This window comes from Columba livia, chromosome 4 (genome assembly GCF_036013475.1).
Source record: "Columba livia isolate bColLiv1 breed racing homer chromosome 4, bColLiv1.pat.W.v2, whole genome shotgun sequence".
Lineage (NCBI taxonomy): Eukaryota > Metazoa > Chordata > Aves > Columbiformes > Columbidae > Columba > Columba livia.
The window spans coordinates 16,288,422-16,301,573 of NC_088605.1; the positions used below are offsets into that span (position 1 = coordinate 16,288,422).

Consider the following 13,152-nt stretch of genomic DNA (forward strand, 5'->3'; position numbering starts at 1 on the left):
GTCTGAATATTAACTTTTATTCTGTGAAGTCTTTGGTTCCTGCCAATGGGTAGAATTGTTTCTTGCTGGCATGTTTTTTCCAGGAAGTTATCTAAACATCGGTGCTGCTGGAAAAGATTCTTTCAGAGAGAAAAAAAGCTGAAAGTATATCTTAGTATAAATGTAATGTGGGTTTTTTTTTTATCCTGGACCCATGTTTCCATGCTTAATCTGGTAGTAGCTGTTGTCCTCATAGCACAGTACCAAGCATCTGTAAACCTTGATTAAAGTTTAGCTTGTCTAAATGATGTGTCCAGGACAAAGGGGAGGGAGAGAGTCCATTCCCAGCATTTCAATTTGTGAGTACACAGACTGTGACAGAGTTTGGGAGCCCACAGTGGCAGTGATCTGGATCAGGACTACAAAATGTAGATTCTTTTGCCCCCTAGGAGATGCATTTGTTCTCAGGGCAGCACTCAGATTTCCAAGTAACCAGCAATTCTCTTTTCAAAGAGATGGCATGGCTGTTCATAATGCAGATTTCCACTATTATTATCTCAAATTACCAAGCACATGTGAAAGTTTTGCTGAATGTAATTTTGGTAAAAATCCCTAACTAGTTTCTTAAGCACATTCTGAGATCCTGCAGTGACAGGAACAGGTACTCAGGTACATTCCTTCCACTCAGAATCTAATGGAGGTGCTAGTCCCTCAGTCAAGCATTCAGCTTATGCATGCTGGAAGGAGGGAAGCTGTTACAGGTATTTCAAGGTACTTGGAAAATGTCAGAGATCACAAGAAAACAGCAGAGCAGTTTAGGGATTCCTGCCAGAGAATAAAGAAGAGCTGGGAAATTCTTTGTGTCTGTATGAGGGAGGGCTGATAGATGCAACACAAAGTGCACGGCTGTTCTTCAGCTGGGAGATTGCCTGTGGATTGAGGGCTGTGGCTGTAGCCAAGTGGGACATGTTGATATTGAAGCAGCAGACGTGAAACTTTTCTCTGTATGGAATTTCGCATCAGTTCGTAGCTGAACCAAGATGACTTTCAGAATCGATATTTTAAGAATGGCTTGTGGCTGTGCATGTCTAACATTTCTCTGCCACAGAACAGACAGAGAACACATGATGTGTTAGTAACCCTGTAAATTCTTCCCACCAGTTTGCCCCGAAACGTACTATTAATCTCAATAGTAAAAATTTAATATTCCAAACAATACAAAGCATATCATCTTTGTAGCCAGTTTTAAAACACCTTTCTCATACTTTTTTTTTTCTTCCTAGGGACCAACTGCATACGTATTAACTTTGGAACAAAGTCAATATGTAATTTGGAATCCCAGTACTGGATGTTTTTATGGGCAGTATGATACTTTCTGCCCCTTAAAAAATGTGTACTGTCTGATCAGCTGTGATAACGTAAGTGTACCCAGTTTTGTCACATTTCTACACATCAACAAGTTATCAACACATAAGAGTTGATAACTTGATCTTTTTCTTGACCTCATGCATTATTTGTTCATCAGTGTAACTGTGTTTATGGTGTCATATCATTAGTGAATTTATTCAACCTTGAGTAGGTTTTTCAGCTACTTTGTTAAAATAAGAAACATGGTTTTTAAATCAGCATTTAGGTGGATCACGATATCCATTCATATAATTCCCATTACCCGGTTTTACTTTTTCCAACTTGGATGGCCCAAGAATATGTTCAGTTTACCACTTCTTACCTGAGGAGTAGTAACTCAGCAAAGCTAATAGTTTGCAGGTGAAATGTAACTGAAAAATAAAAAATGAAGCATATTGGAAGGAATCAAGTGAATTGGATACATAATGGTGGGTACAAGCCCTGAATGGTCCAGTGTGAAAACACGGAGCTGACGTTACCAGGCACGAAAACTGTATTGATTTTTTTGCCTGGCATTAAGTCCTCCTGTTTATTTGCTGTAAAAACACAAGTAATAATCTTGCCTGTTCACAATATATAATTCATTGTGTGGCTAGACACCCTCTGAGAGAGAGCAGTGGGGGAGAGGAGATAATTGCTCTAAGAGGTCAGGATCATATAGTATTTTTACTGCCATGTAAGCAGAATATGTTCCATAGCTGTGATTATGCAGAAAGTTAAAAACAAACTTGCTTTCTTGTAGGTTTGGTTTAATATGCAAGAATATGATTCCCCAGTAAGGATAAATTTTGATATCAGCAAACCAAAACTTTGGAAGTCTTTCTTTTCAAGAAGCTTGCCCTACCCTGGTCTCTGCAGTGTTCAGGTAATAATGGATCTATTACCAGCTCGATTTGGGGGTTTGGGAAATCACAGACTTTGTATAAAGAAGCAGAGACCGAGTTCTTTGGACTTCTGTGGTTATTTATGTAACAGCATTGGATTTTAAGAAGATTTTCCCAGGTACTCCTTTAAAAAAAAAAAAAAAGAAAAAGCAGGAATACTGCAGTGTATTAGGTTTTATACAGAATGAATGCACAGCTGGTGTCCTCGAACTGTCCGTGTAAGACCTCAGGACAACAGTGAAGTAAACAGAACAAATCTTTTAACACAAACTTACCTAACATAGTAGCTTGGCATTATAAGGAAAATGTCAGTTTCTGTCTTACAGCTAGGAAGGCAGCATTTCCAACTGAATACACATCCTTAGTAAACAAACAGGAGTTTCTCTATAAACAGGTGAAATTTATTGGGGAGGGGGAGAATCAGGATTACACACAAACATCTAGTTAATGTTTTTATCACATCTCTACTAAGTAACAGATTATTTTAGCATAATTGTGAACTCATGTGAGTACCATGGAGGCAGTAACTCCTGAAGTTATGGTGTGGTATATCTAAAAGCGATTGCAAATTTTAATATTTAACTGTTTTATTTATTGCTAGCCTGAAGAATTAGTTTATCAGCCTTCGGACAAGGCTGCTGCGATGGAACTGCAGGGCAGGTAATTCTATCTTTCTACCTCCAAACAAATGCTGTTAGTGCTCATCGGTGGAGCATATTCATACCTACGTCCTAAAAACCTGCTTTGAATGCTACAAATTGAGAGCCTTTTTTTAAGTTCTCTCTATGATTGTCAGATTGACAGAACTGATCAGTCACTGCTGTAGTTTCCTCATAAAAAAAATGCTGTAGAGGGATGAGAGGATAGGGTGTAAACCAAAAAGGGCTGTGAGCCCCTGGCCTCCTGTTCTGCTGCCAGACATGCAGGCAACACAGAGCAATGCTGGCATTGCTTTCTGTGCTTTTAGGCAGTGGTAAACTAAACTAAACTAAGGTCATTTGTGTTCCCCAGAATCTGTACTAAGTGTGGCAATGGAGATTATTACAATTCTAGTACTTACTGGACATCTAATCAGTCTGTTTTACTGCAGGATTGAAAAAATATTAAAAGACAAGATAATGGAGTGGAGACCAAGGCATTTAACTCGTTGGAACAGATACTGCACCTCCACCCTGCGTAACTTTCTACCGCTGCTGGAACAGAACCAAGGCAAAGACGTAGAAGATGACCATCAGGCAGAGCTGCAAAAGCAGCTAGGAGATTACAGGGTACCGTTGTGAATGTGTGTGGTGTGTGCACAGAAGCAGAAGTCTAAATCCCCACGATTTAGTATTGCTACTCTGGTATAGAAAAGTAGCCTAGGCTATTTATTATTTCCTCTGCTACCAAAAATCAGAAGAGCTTTTATACCAAAGATAAACCAATGTCCTATTTCCAGAGTGAAGGAGTGGTCCGTTTTATTGCATTTGTAGAAATTGAAGATAAAACCTCTCTGCTGAACGTAAAGATAAATTGGCTGTGCTGTTGTATTATTGCTGTACTACGACAGTCGCCACCTCCAGTACATCAATCCAGTCTCCTCGCCCCTGGATGCTTGTGGGCTGACATCCAGTCACTAAGAACCTGGCCCTGGTGCTGAGTAGTGCTACACACAGTCTACTCACAGGTGCAGGAGCCCACACAACATGCTTTACTTCAGTTTTCTGTTCTTGTTCTGTTCTTTAAAGATGAAAGAAAATCTATTTAAGTATTCACTGCAGGCACCAGTGCACCCATGTTCTTCCCACAGGCTGTTCGGAAGGTTCAGTCCTTCTGCCCTTCATGTAAAGCACACACGGTGACAACACTGTACACACCTGTGGCCATTTTCAAAATGAGGCAAAGTTTCAGCTCCTGTTGGACCTGAATTGTATTGGGGGGACATTTGACACCTCAAATCCCCAGCCAGTGCAGACAGGAGAATGCAATGAATTAAAACCAGTTAAGAGGCAGAAAAGCAGCAACACTTTGCTGTATGTGTTCATTAATATAACTTTAGTGGATTTCTAAACATCATCATTTCAAACTTAACCCAGACTAAAGAGGAAAAATGTCAGAAGTTTACCAGGAGAATATGAAATAGGGAGGTGATATTAAAATACAAGATAGGGTTTTCTTATTGCATCTCCTCAAGACAGCCATAGAAAAGATTAATTTACATGCATAGTAAAATAGATTTTTAAAACTGTATTTTTTCAGGTGCATTGACCTTTTCTTCTTACCTTATGTGTTTTTCCTCTTTCCTTCTCCCAGGTCTCTGGATTTCCTATTCATATGCCATTTTCTGAAGTCAGACCTTTAATAGAAGCTGTACACAGCACAGGAGTTCATACCATTGATATGGCCAATGTTGAATTTGCTCTAGCCGTGTACATTCATGCTTATCCCCAAAATGTTCTCTCTGTATGGGTTTATGTTGCTTCACTTGTTCGAAATAGGTAGTATAGACCAGTCAGAATAGGGGTGAATATAACAGATTTCTCACACTGCTGATTTGAGCTATCCCAAGAATTTTAAAAATGGAATGAGAAGCTGATTTTTAGTATCTGCAAACACATGAGCTTTGTTCACCATACAACCACTGAAGACACTACTGATTACTGCTAAGGAAGAGACTGACAGCTTCAAATTCCAGTACTAACAGCTGATTTTTAAATAGGTGATTTTTATACAGTATTTTATAGCTCCCCATGGGACATCACACTCTTATCTTAAAAGCATTACACGCGCCCAAATATAGTGACATTGCAGAGTCAAATGGTAGAGTTCAGCCACCTTCTTTTCAGGTGAAACTTGGTTCCCGGACTTGTGCTTGGAAGACTACGGTTTTAGCAAGTCAGTTTACTTTATCTACTGACCTTCTTCCTTTTCAAAGACACGGGCAAGAACAAGTAGCTGCAGTTTTCCAGTATCTAAGTGCCTCAGTGAACATCAGGACTATTTACTCTGGAATATGTTTTGTGCACCAAAGAGCCATCAGTGAAGGGCATACTTCAATTTTTAAGAAGTTGCTTCTTCTGTTACTTCATGCTTAGTGTCTGTATAATACCAGCACCATTCAGAGGTGTAAAATTGCATTTTCTTTAGAAGACACAGTATTTAATAAATATACCAAAACTTAAGTGGAAGCTCATTCATTTTATACAATAATTTGATTAAGTTTCTTTGAAGTATGAAATCCTTGTCTGAAAGTTACCCTAGTAAAATATTATCAAAAGAAAATTTGCTTCTTAGTATGTAAGTAGTGGTGTTAACTGTTAATACTGATAAATAGATACCTTTTCCTGCAGTTATTTTGCTAATGGAACTCTCCCAAGTGAAAATGATGGTGGGTTGAGCTTAACTTTGATATGCTCTAATGAACCTTCTTCCTAAGATTGTTCCTGAGCTCAACTCCAACTGAGATTCAATCTAATAAATACTAGACATAGAATCTTCGGTCTAGAGTCTGGGATTGCTGCCACAGGTTCTTCTGTCAAACCTCCAGCAGAAAGGAGTAGCTGCACTGTCATCACATGATGCTTTGCTGAACAACATTGATGCCATCAGCTTAGTCCAACTCCAGGGAAGGGAGAACAAACGCAGTGTAAGTGAACAGCAGTTCCTGCAGCTGATTCAGTCCTCAGGTGTCTCTACTGATCTGCACAGAGAACCCCACCTTGCAGCAAGAAGTGCTGGCTGCACCTTCCCAGCCTTGGGAACAACAGTTGTGGAACAAGGACAGATGCAGAGAGCCCACAGTGTACCTTGGTACTACTCTCATCTTGCCTGTGAGTGTTACACAAATGGCCATGTACCTCCTCTCACCTTTGGGCAGCAAAGTAAATTTAACACAGCTTACTCAAAGAAACAGTTGCTGGAGTAACCGTGTCCTTTTGTACCTCATCTGTGGGCTTCTGAGCACTGGCTGTTCTGCCTCCAGCCCCTGTTCAGCTTTTCACCGTGAGCAGACAACTCTACATTCAGCTGTTTTTCTTACCTCACTACTCTTCAGTACCAGCAGGAGCAAGACAGTATCAAAACTTGCTGTTCATTGTAATCACCAGCTACACCTGCAGGCTGACTTCCCAGACACTGAGTCTTGAAAGCCACGTGTCACCATGACTGCGGCCCTAAATAAATACTATGCCAAAGAATTCATCCAATTAGTAAAGCAGGTAAAAATTACCAGTTTGACATATTGTCAGCCTTCAGTATTAGGCAGGGTACAGGGGGTGAAAACCTGTCTGCTTTCTACAAAGGCTGCCACCTACCCTCCTCTGCCCCAGAGAAAAACCACCTGCAACTGTGCCTCCCATGAGCTGGTGGCCGCTAACATTTGCAACTTCACATGGGCTACAATACCCGCTTCCTCTTGCAACATCTCTTCCCTGTGCCACCACACACAGACTTGTACACTACTCATACGTTACTAGTCTCTATTCCTAGCACAGGTTTCCCTCAGCCTCCCTGCTAGTCTCTACTGTTCAATAAAGGGACTCGTTAAAAATCAAAGCATTGGGGTAAAGGTACTGTTGTTGTCCATGGATTTCACATTAATGAAAACTGACTTCCTTTGGAAGCTGTTTCAAAATTGCATCCTAACAGTCATGGGAAGAAGGAAAAAAACAAAGGCAAAATCAAAACAACACAAACAAACCAACCCCACACATCGCAAGGTTCACAGCCCTGCAACCACGACACCCACCCACCCCATCTCTGCAGCCCACTGGCATGGTATGCTTGGATATCACACCTCAACAACATTCAACTGCTACATAGAATTTTTGTTGGTGGGAATGTTTTATTAGAGTATGTCCTTCAAGCCCAAATACAAAACCAAATGCAAAAGGAAGGTGGGAATTTCTCTAATTTTGCAATATAAAGAACGACTTCAGGATGAGAGGAAAGGGGAAGAAACAAGGCTCCTAAAGATGTGTAACTGTTACCCAAATGCAAACAATACATTTCAAATTCTCTGCAGAGATTTATATTGTACTTATGGATTCAAAATAGAAAAACCATTCACTTAACACAAAATAATCCAGTAAAGTATATTTAAGTGCCAAACTTGGAAGAAAGTGGCAAAAAAAAAAAAAAACCACCTCAGAATGTTTTCCCATCTTCCCCAAATTAAGTAAAAGAAAACCCAACACCCTTCAAACCAAATGAGATTTTGTGAGATTGTTACAACACTGTACAGTACACTCATAATTAAGATTTTGAAGTTGTGGGCAGGGTCAGGCTAGTATAACGAGTCTCACTCCAGGGATTGTTAACACAAGATGCGAACTGTAAGTAAAGTGCATGAGAGGAAGCCTGCTCAGCTAAATGAAGTAGACTGAAAGGTCAGGAGTCAGCGCTCATTCGCCAGAGCGGCAGCAGGCCCGAAAACCACACTGCAAGTTCTGGCATCCACTGGCGGTTTCAGCATGAGGACCTGCACAAAAACAGAACAAACGTGAAAAGAAGAAAATGCCATTTATTCAGAATTCTCAGAACCTGGCAATTCAGAAAATCTAATTTTTTTAATAGACTAAACTTCATTCAGTACTGTGGAGTCTGAATCACCGCCAGTACTACCACAGTACAAAAACCTCAACTGGAACAGTTATTTTTCAAGAGATTTTTCACTCTGACAGCCTGGTCCCATGGATAACACATTCAAAAAGACACAGAAGTACAATAAGCAAGTTTAAGCAAGCTCACAGCCAGCTTTCTGAGTTAAGGTATATTTTCACAATGCATATTTAACTCCCATTTTTCCAATTCAGATGATGACTTCATGGCATTACCAAAGAAACCGTAATCTCCAGAACTATTTCTACTGTGATGGAAACACTTTTTTAGTCTGGAAGGTTTCTCCTCCATGAACACTGGCTACACCTCACGCACTCTGACTGGAAATTCAAAAGCTAAAGAGAAAAATCACGTTTAGTATCACTGCCATTACCAGAAGCTGTAAGACTAAAAAACAGCCACTCAAAAAGAAAGAAAAAGTTACGAACACAGACAGTATAAACCATCACTAATTCTACCCACCTCTACTTACCTTTGCTTACTGTTATCCCTTTAATTTCAAATGGTAAAGTGACATGAGATAAGAAAACTATTACATTTATTAGTACAGGATTTTATTTCCTGCAGCCATATGCCTGCTTTAGAGACACAAACATTTACATTCAGGTTGGTTGAACTCCGGCATCCAACATAAATGGGCAGTGGGCTGCTAACTAAAACAAGCTGGTAAAGACCTAACCAGGACAACCCAAATTTGCCTCCTTTGTATTTGAGAAAAAACAAAGAATATTTAAGATGATTTTTTAAATACCTTTAGAAAGGACTTGCAAAATAACGTAATGAACTAGGGCACCATGCTATGTCTCACTTGTTTTTTTTCCCCTTGAACAGTAACTTAAAGTCATAGTTCAATTAATTTCCCAAGAACCTGGTGTCTGGAAATCAGCCTTCTGCTTCATGCCACACACCGATGAGCAATATTCTACAAGGTAATTAAGTTAACATACATGAGACCGAATAAAACAAACCTGAAGCTATAATGAACGACAACGCTTACAGTACGCAAAAGAATAAACTTTTAAACTCGTTTTCTTTTTCAAATCTCTTTATTCACCTGAACTAAATTTTGATCTTCCAAGTCACTTACGAGTTAGAGTTTGAAAGCTTCTTCATAAATCCTTTAAAAAGGAGACTCAGTGCTTCTGAATAGCTGGTTTAGCAGAGCATGTTCTGTGGAGCAGCACCATCCCAGTCGAAGCTGACCTTCCTCACCACTGCCACAGCTAAGCAGGGCGTCAGTAATTTTGAAGAAACTCTCACATTTCTAGTAAAATGCTTGTTAACAACACAAACAGAACCACAGCAGCCCAAGGAAGGGAATACTCTGTGTACTTCAACATTGTTTTCCATCCTTTTTTTGCTCATTTTAAGAATGTTGTTCCTCATGCTCATAACTGGAGCATAACTACTGACCTCCCAGGTCTGAACAATGGTCCATCTAACCCTATACTGATCACTGCAACAGCAAGCATTATGGAAGGGGATCATATAAGCCTGTTCTCTGCATCTTACATCTCCCCAGCATCCCTAACTGTTGTAGTAGGGACACTGAAGTCACTCCCTTTAGTATTTGTTCATGGCTCGGTTGTGCATGCATTTGTTTAGCCTCTTTTTAAACCTGCTGATCCTGCCTGCTTCCACAATTCCCCACACGACCAAGTTCTTAAAGTTCACTACACTGTATGTTTTCTTTAAATTAATCACCTACCCCTTCATCTACTGTCTCCGAGTTCTAATACTGCAGAATACGGAGTTACTTTCTCCCATTCACCCCAGTTCTGTAAAACCAACCCCCTATCCTGCCTTCTAATTCCCATACTGAAACATTCCAGACTTTCAAGTGTCTCCTTGCCAGACAGCTGCTCCACTCCCTCACTCTTTAGCAGAGCTCTTCTGTATCTTCTGTAACTCCATTACAGACACTCCTCAAGATGGGGAGGCCAAAACCGCGTGCTGTACTTCAAATGCAAGTGCCCCAAGGCTTCCAGGACCATGCAGCACCACCCTCTACCTTGTTCTCAACACCCTGATGGTGCATAACACCGGCGGCTATTTTGGCTCTTGCTGCAAACAGGAAAGATCTCAGAATTAGCACCGACCGCTCTCTGAAATCGTTGTCTTCACGTTGCAACTGCCAGCTCCAAATTCAGTTTCCTGCAATCACAGTTTGATTACTCCCAACCACCCAGACAAACAACCCCACATACAGCTATATTGAAGCTCATAAAGCACCAGTATCGTTACCTGAGGCAACTCAGAACCACTCAAGAACTTGGAAACTGTATGTATTTCTTATGCCACAACAGCAACAGAAATGCTGATTAAGACTGATCACAAGACAGAACTCCAGGGGAGGAACGCAGAGAGACACCACCTCCCAGATTCCTGAGCACTGACCAGTAAGCCCTGCCCTTTCTTCCTATCCTTTAATTAGCTTTTGGTTTTTAAATTTAAACCAGTCTTATAGCAACTTAAAATCTCAAAAGCTTAGAAACTTCTTAGTAAACTGTAGCATCTGGAAAGTTTATAGGTTCCTTTCCTAATTTATTAGGCATCAAACTACAAATGACATTAACCACACCGCAGTGAAAATTCGCCTTTCTTCCTATGCTGCATTTCTTGTCCCAGGTCTAGTCCTCACACTATTGCTAACTCTCCTTTATAGCCTCTGATAAGGAACTCCGATGATATTGCATATTCAGGGTTCAAACCACATCTCCTGAATCTTCTACCCTTTATTCTTTCTTAGCATACACAGGCAACTCCAGCAATTTGCAGGTTACTACCTTGTTGTAATAAGAATATAAGTCTCATTAATGATTGTTTTAACAGTAAGGCTATTTGGTTATGACTCATTTATGTTTTGACATGTCAATTTATCTCCTCCATCAGGAGTCATTTATCTCTATAAATGTCCTGCCCCTCCTTAGCTTGTTCTTTTTACATTTGATACTAACAGCGAAAATCAAATGCCTTTGCTTTTGACAAACACAGAGACTGTTTTTGCTTCCTTAGCTTTATTGACTTCAACTGACTTTTGGCTACACCTCTTTTGATTTCCTGATCTCCAGTTTCCCCACTCTTTGCTACTGACCTCATTTGGGCTGGATTTTGGAGTATATATATAACACAAGGTCTCCACCTCACCTCACTGATGCACCAGGTTAAGCCACATGGTAACTGTATACAGTTCCTTTTATATTGCCCAGTGAGTGAGAGGGTCATTTCACACCTCACAGCAGGGCTGCCTCACCTTCAGAAGGGTCCCTCTCTTCCTACTGACTGTGAGGACAATGAGTGCTAGCAGTGAAGTGCCTAAATTAAAGCTGTTGTGGGCTGGTTCACCTTGGAAAGCGAAGTTAATCAGGTTCTCATCTAACCTGCCACAGTCTACGTTACAGGTTTAGTTACCTCTAAACTGGATTATTGTAATGCTCTTTACAAGCACATCAGATTACTCAGATGCTTCAGGTGACCCAGAACAGAGGTCTGTTTACTCCTGATGAACAGCTCTCGGTGTTTTCAAATAAAATACAAATAAACAACCCTGCAATGTAAGAAAGCAGCATAGCTATTGGATTATTCCATTTTGTCACATGCACTAGTGAAACAAAAATTAGTAAAAATTTCCTAGAGAGAAGTTGGGCATTTCACCATGACCACATGACAACTCAGACCAAGACCACGCTGAAAGGGCCCCTACAGCCCGGACAACTGGCTGTCACCACCATGACATCCCTCTAGCTGCTTGTTCTGGCTCTTGCCTGTGGCAGCAGAAACAGTCACAGTCTGCAGCAAGATGGATTCCTGGCCCGTTTGGGAAGAGGAAAGAAAAAACAAAAACAAAAACCAAAAAAATCAAACCACACACAGCTTTCAGCTGCCCCAGTTTTTGATACCGTTTACCACAGAAAGACTGATAATGGCCTCAGAACGTCAGTAAGAAGGAGCTGAGAAGAGCACAAACGACAGAAGGACAAACAGTTCTTTTTCACAGCCACCAGCAGCGGGAGGCTTCATCATCAACACTGCATGTTGTATTCGATGGTAATGTAGCAAAATAACACATTACCATGGAATTACCAGAATACTGATCAAATTAAGCATTTTCTTTAAGAAAACTACATAAAGGCAATATTAATTTCAAGTTTACTAAGTGCTACGCTCTATCAGCCTTTGGTCAAGTTACACTTACAGACCTTTATGAGAGCACCTTGGTTATTTGTAGAACTTAAAGGGAGACCGGACTCTTGAAGTCTAACACCACCACATCCCCATATAAATCTGCACTCAGGAGTTCAGAAATCTTAACAGAAATTGCGAAGTCTTGGCTCTACTGCTGGAAGACGGGTCACTCTATGACCAATGAATTTCTAATGCCAGAAGAAAAGAGCAAATCATCAGAATCATCACAACTTGATTTTATTAATGCCCTATTCCTTTAATTACTGCACCTGAGGACTACGTCATTAAAAAAAAAAATAACTCTACCAACTGAATCATACTAAAAGCTGCAAAGAACTAGTGCTGCGGAGATCAGGGAGCCTAATTTTTTTAATCCTGAAGCTGACTGCACCCCAGGTTTTAAAACTGAGCATACAGTAAAGTGACTGAACAGAGCTGACAAAACAGCCTATGGGGAAATACGAACTCTTGAGTGGGAACAGGTAACTCAAACATTAAACTCTCCTTGCTGAGTTCTGTGTGATTTACAGTCAAATGTGTTTTAGACATTAAACAAAATCAGCAATTAGAAGGGGCATACACTGACAGATTTGTTTGCAGCTGCCGCTGAGGGTTACCTGGCTTTGAGTCTGCAGCGTTGAGTAAAACATACATAGAGATCCTAAATATTAGTATGTAAACCAAGAACTGAAGTCATACTAACAGTAAACAAACAGAAAATAAATTTAGAAGTGTGTTCAAATTCATGGTCTCTGCTCATAAAAACTGCATCATATTGCTGCTGTGCAACAGTTTGCGACTCAGATCCGACTGAGTCCATCTAACCACACGTGCTTTTACCTTTCTAGTTTCAGTCTACCAGGAAGGCAGAGCAGCTGTGGTTAGACCAGCACTTGCAATGAAAATCCAAAAGCTGCAAACAAACATGCCTACCAAACAAGTTCAGCAAGCCCTCCACAAAGAAAACACAATACAGTTGCAAGGGCCCCCCGTCAGGGAAAACCAAGAAATCTGAAAATAGGCTGTAGGTGAAAGTAAAGCCCTTATATATCACCAAACAACAAAGTGGTATCTTTGTTATTCAAAGATGACTAAGTTC

At 40.4% G+C, this 13,152-nt stretch overlaps 2 protein-coding genes across 8 annotated transcripts in view; one reads left to right on the top strand and one right to left on the bottom strand.

The window, feature by feature from the left end:
* The window catches only part of CC2D2A (coiled-coil and C2 domain containing 2A), a 60,436-nt gene extending 54,905 nt beyond the window's left edge, over nucleotides 1-5,531 (top strand). For all 6 annotated transcript variants that reach the window (XM_065060571.1, XM_065060572.1, XM_065060568.1 and 3 more), the window contains 5 exons: nucleotides 1,263-1,397; nucleotides 2,129-2,251; nucleotides 2,872-2,930; nucleotides 3,361-3,538; nucleotides 4,563-5,531. In XM_065060571.1, coding sequence (XP_064916643.1) covers nucleotides 1,263-1,397; nucleotides 2,129-2,251; nucleotides 2,872-2,930; nucleotides 3,361-3,538; nucleotides 4,563-4,751 — 684 coding nt within the window. In that variant the 3' untranslated portion in view covers nucleotides 4,752-5,531. The remainder of the gene's footprint in view (nucleotides 1-1,262; nucleotides 1,398-2,128; nucleotides 2,252-2,871; nucleotides 2,931-3,360; nucleotides 3,539-4,562) is intronic.
* Nucleotides 5,532-7,072: 1,541 nt separating this feature from the next.
* The window catches only part of FBXL5 (F-box and leucine rich repeat protein 5), a 35,876-nt gene continuing 29,796 nt past the window's right edge, over nucleotides 7,073-13,152 (bottom strand). For both annotated transcript variants that reach the window (XM_065060575.1, XM_065060574.1), the window contains one exon: nucleotides 7,073-7,728. In XM_065060575.1, the coding sequence (XP_064916647.1) occupies nucleotides 7,652-7,728 (77 nt within the window). In that variant the 3' untranslated portion in view covers nucleotides 7,073-7,651. The remainder of the gene's footprint in view (nucleotides 7,729-13,152) is intronic.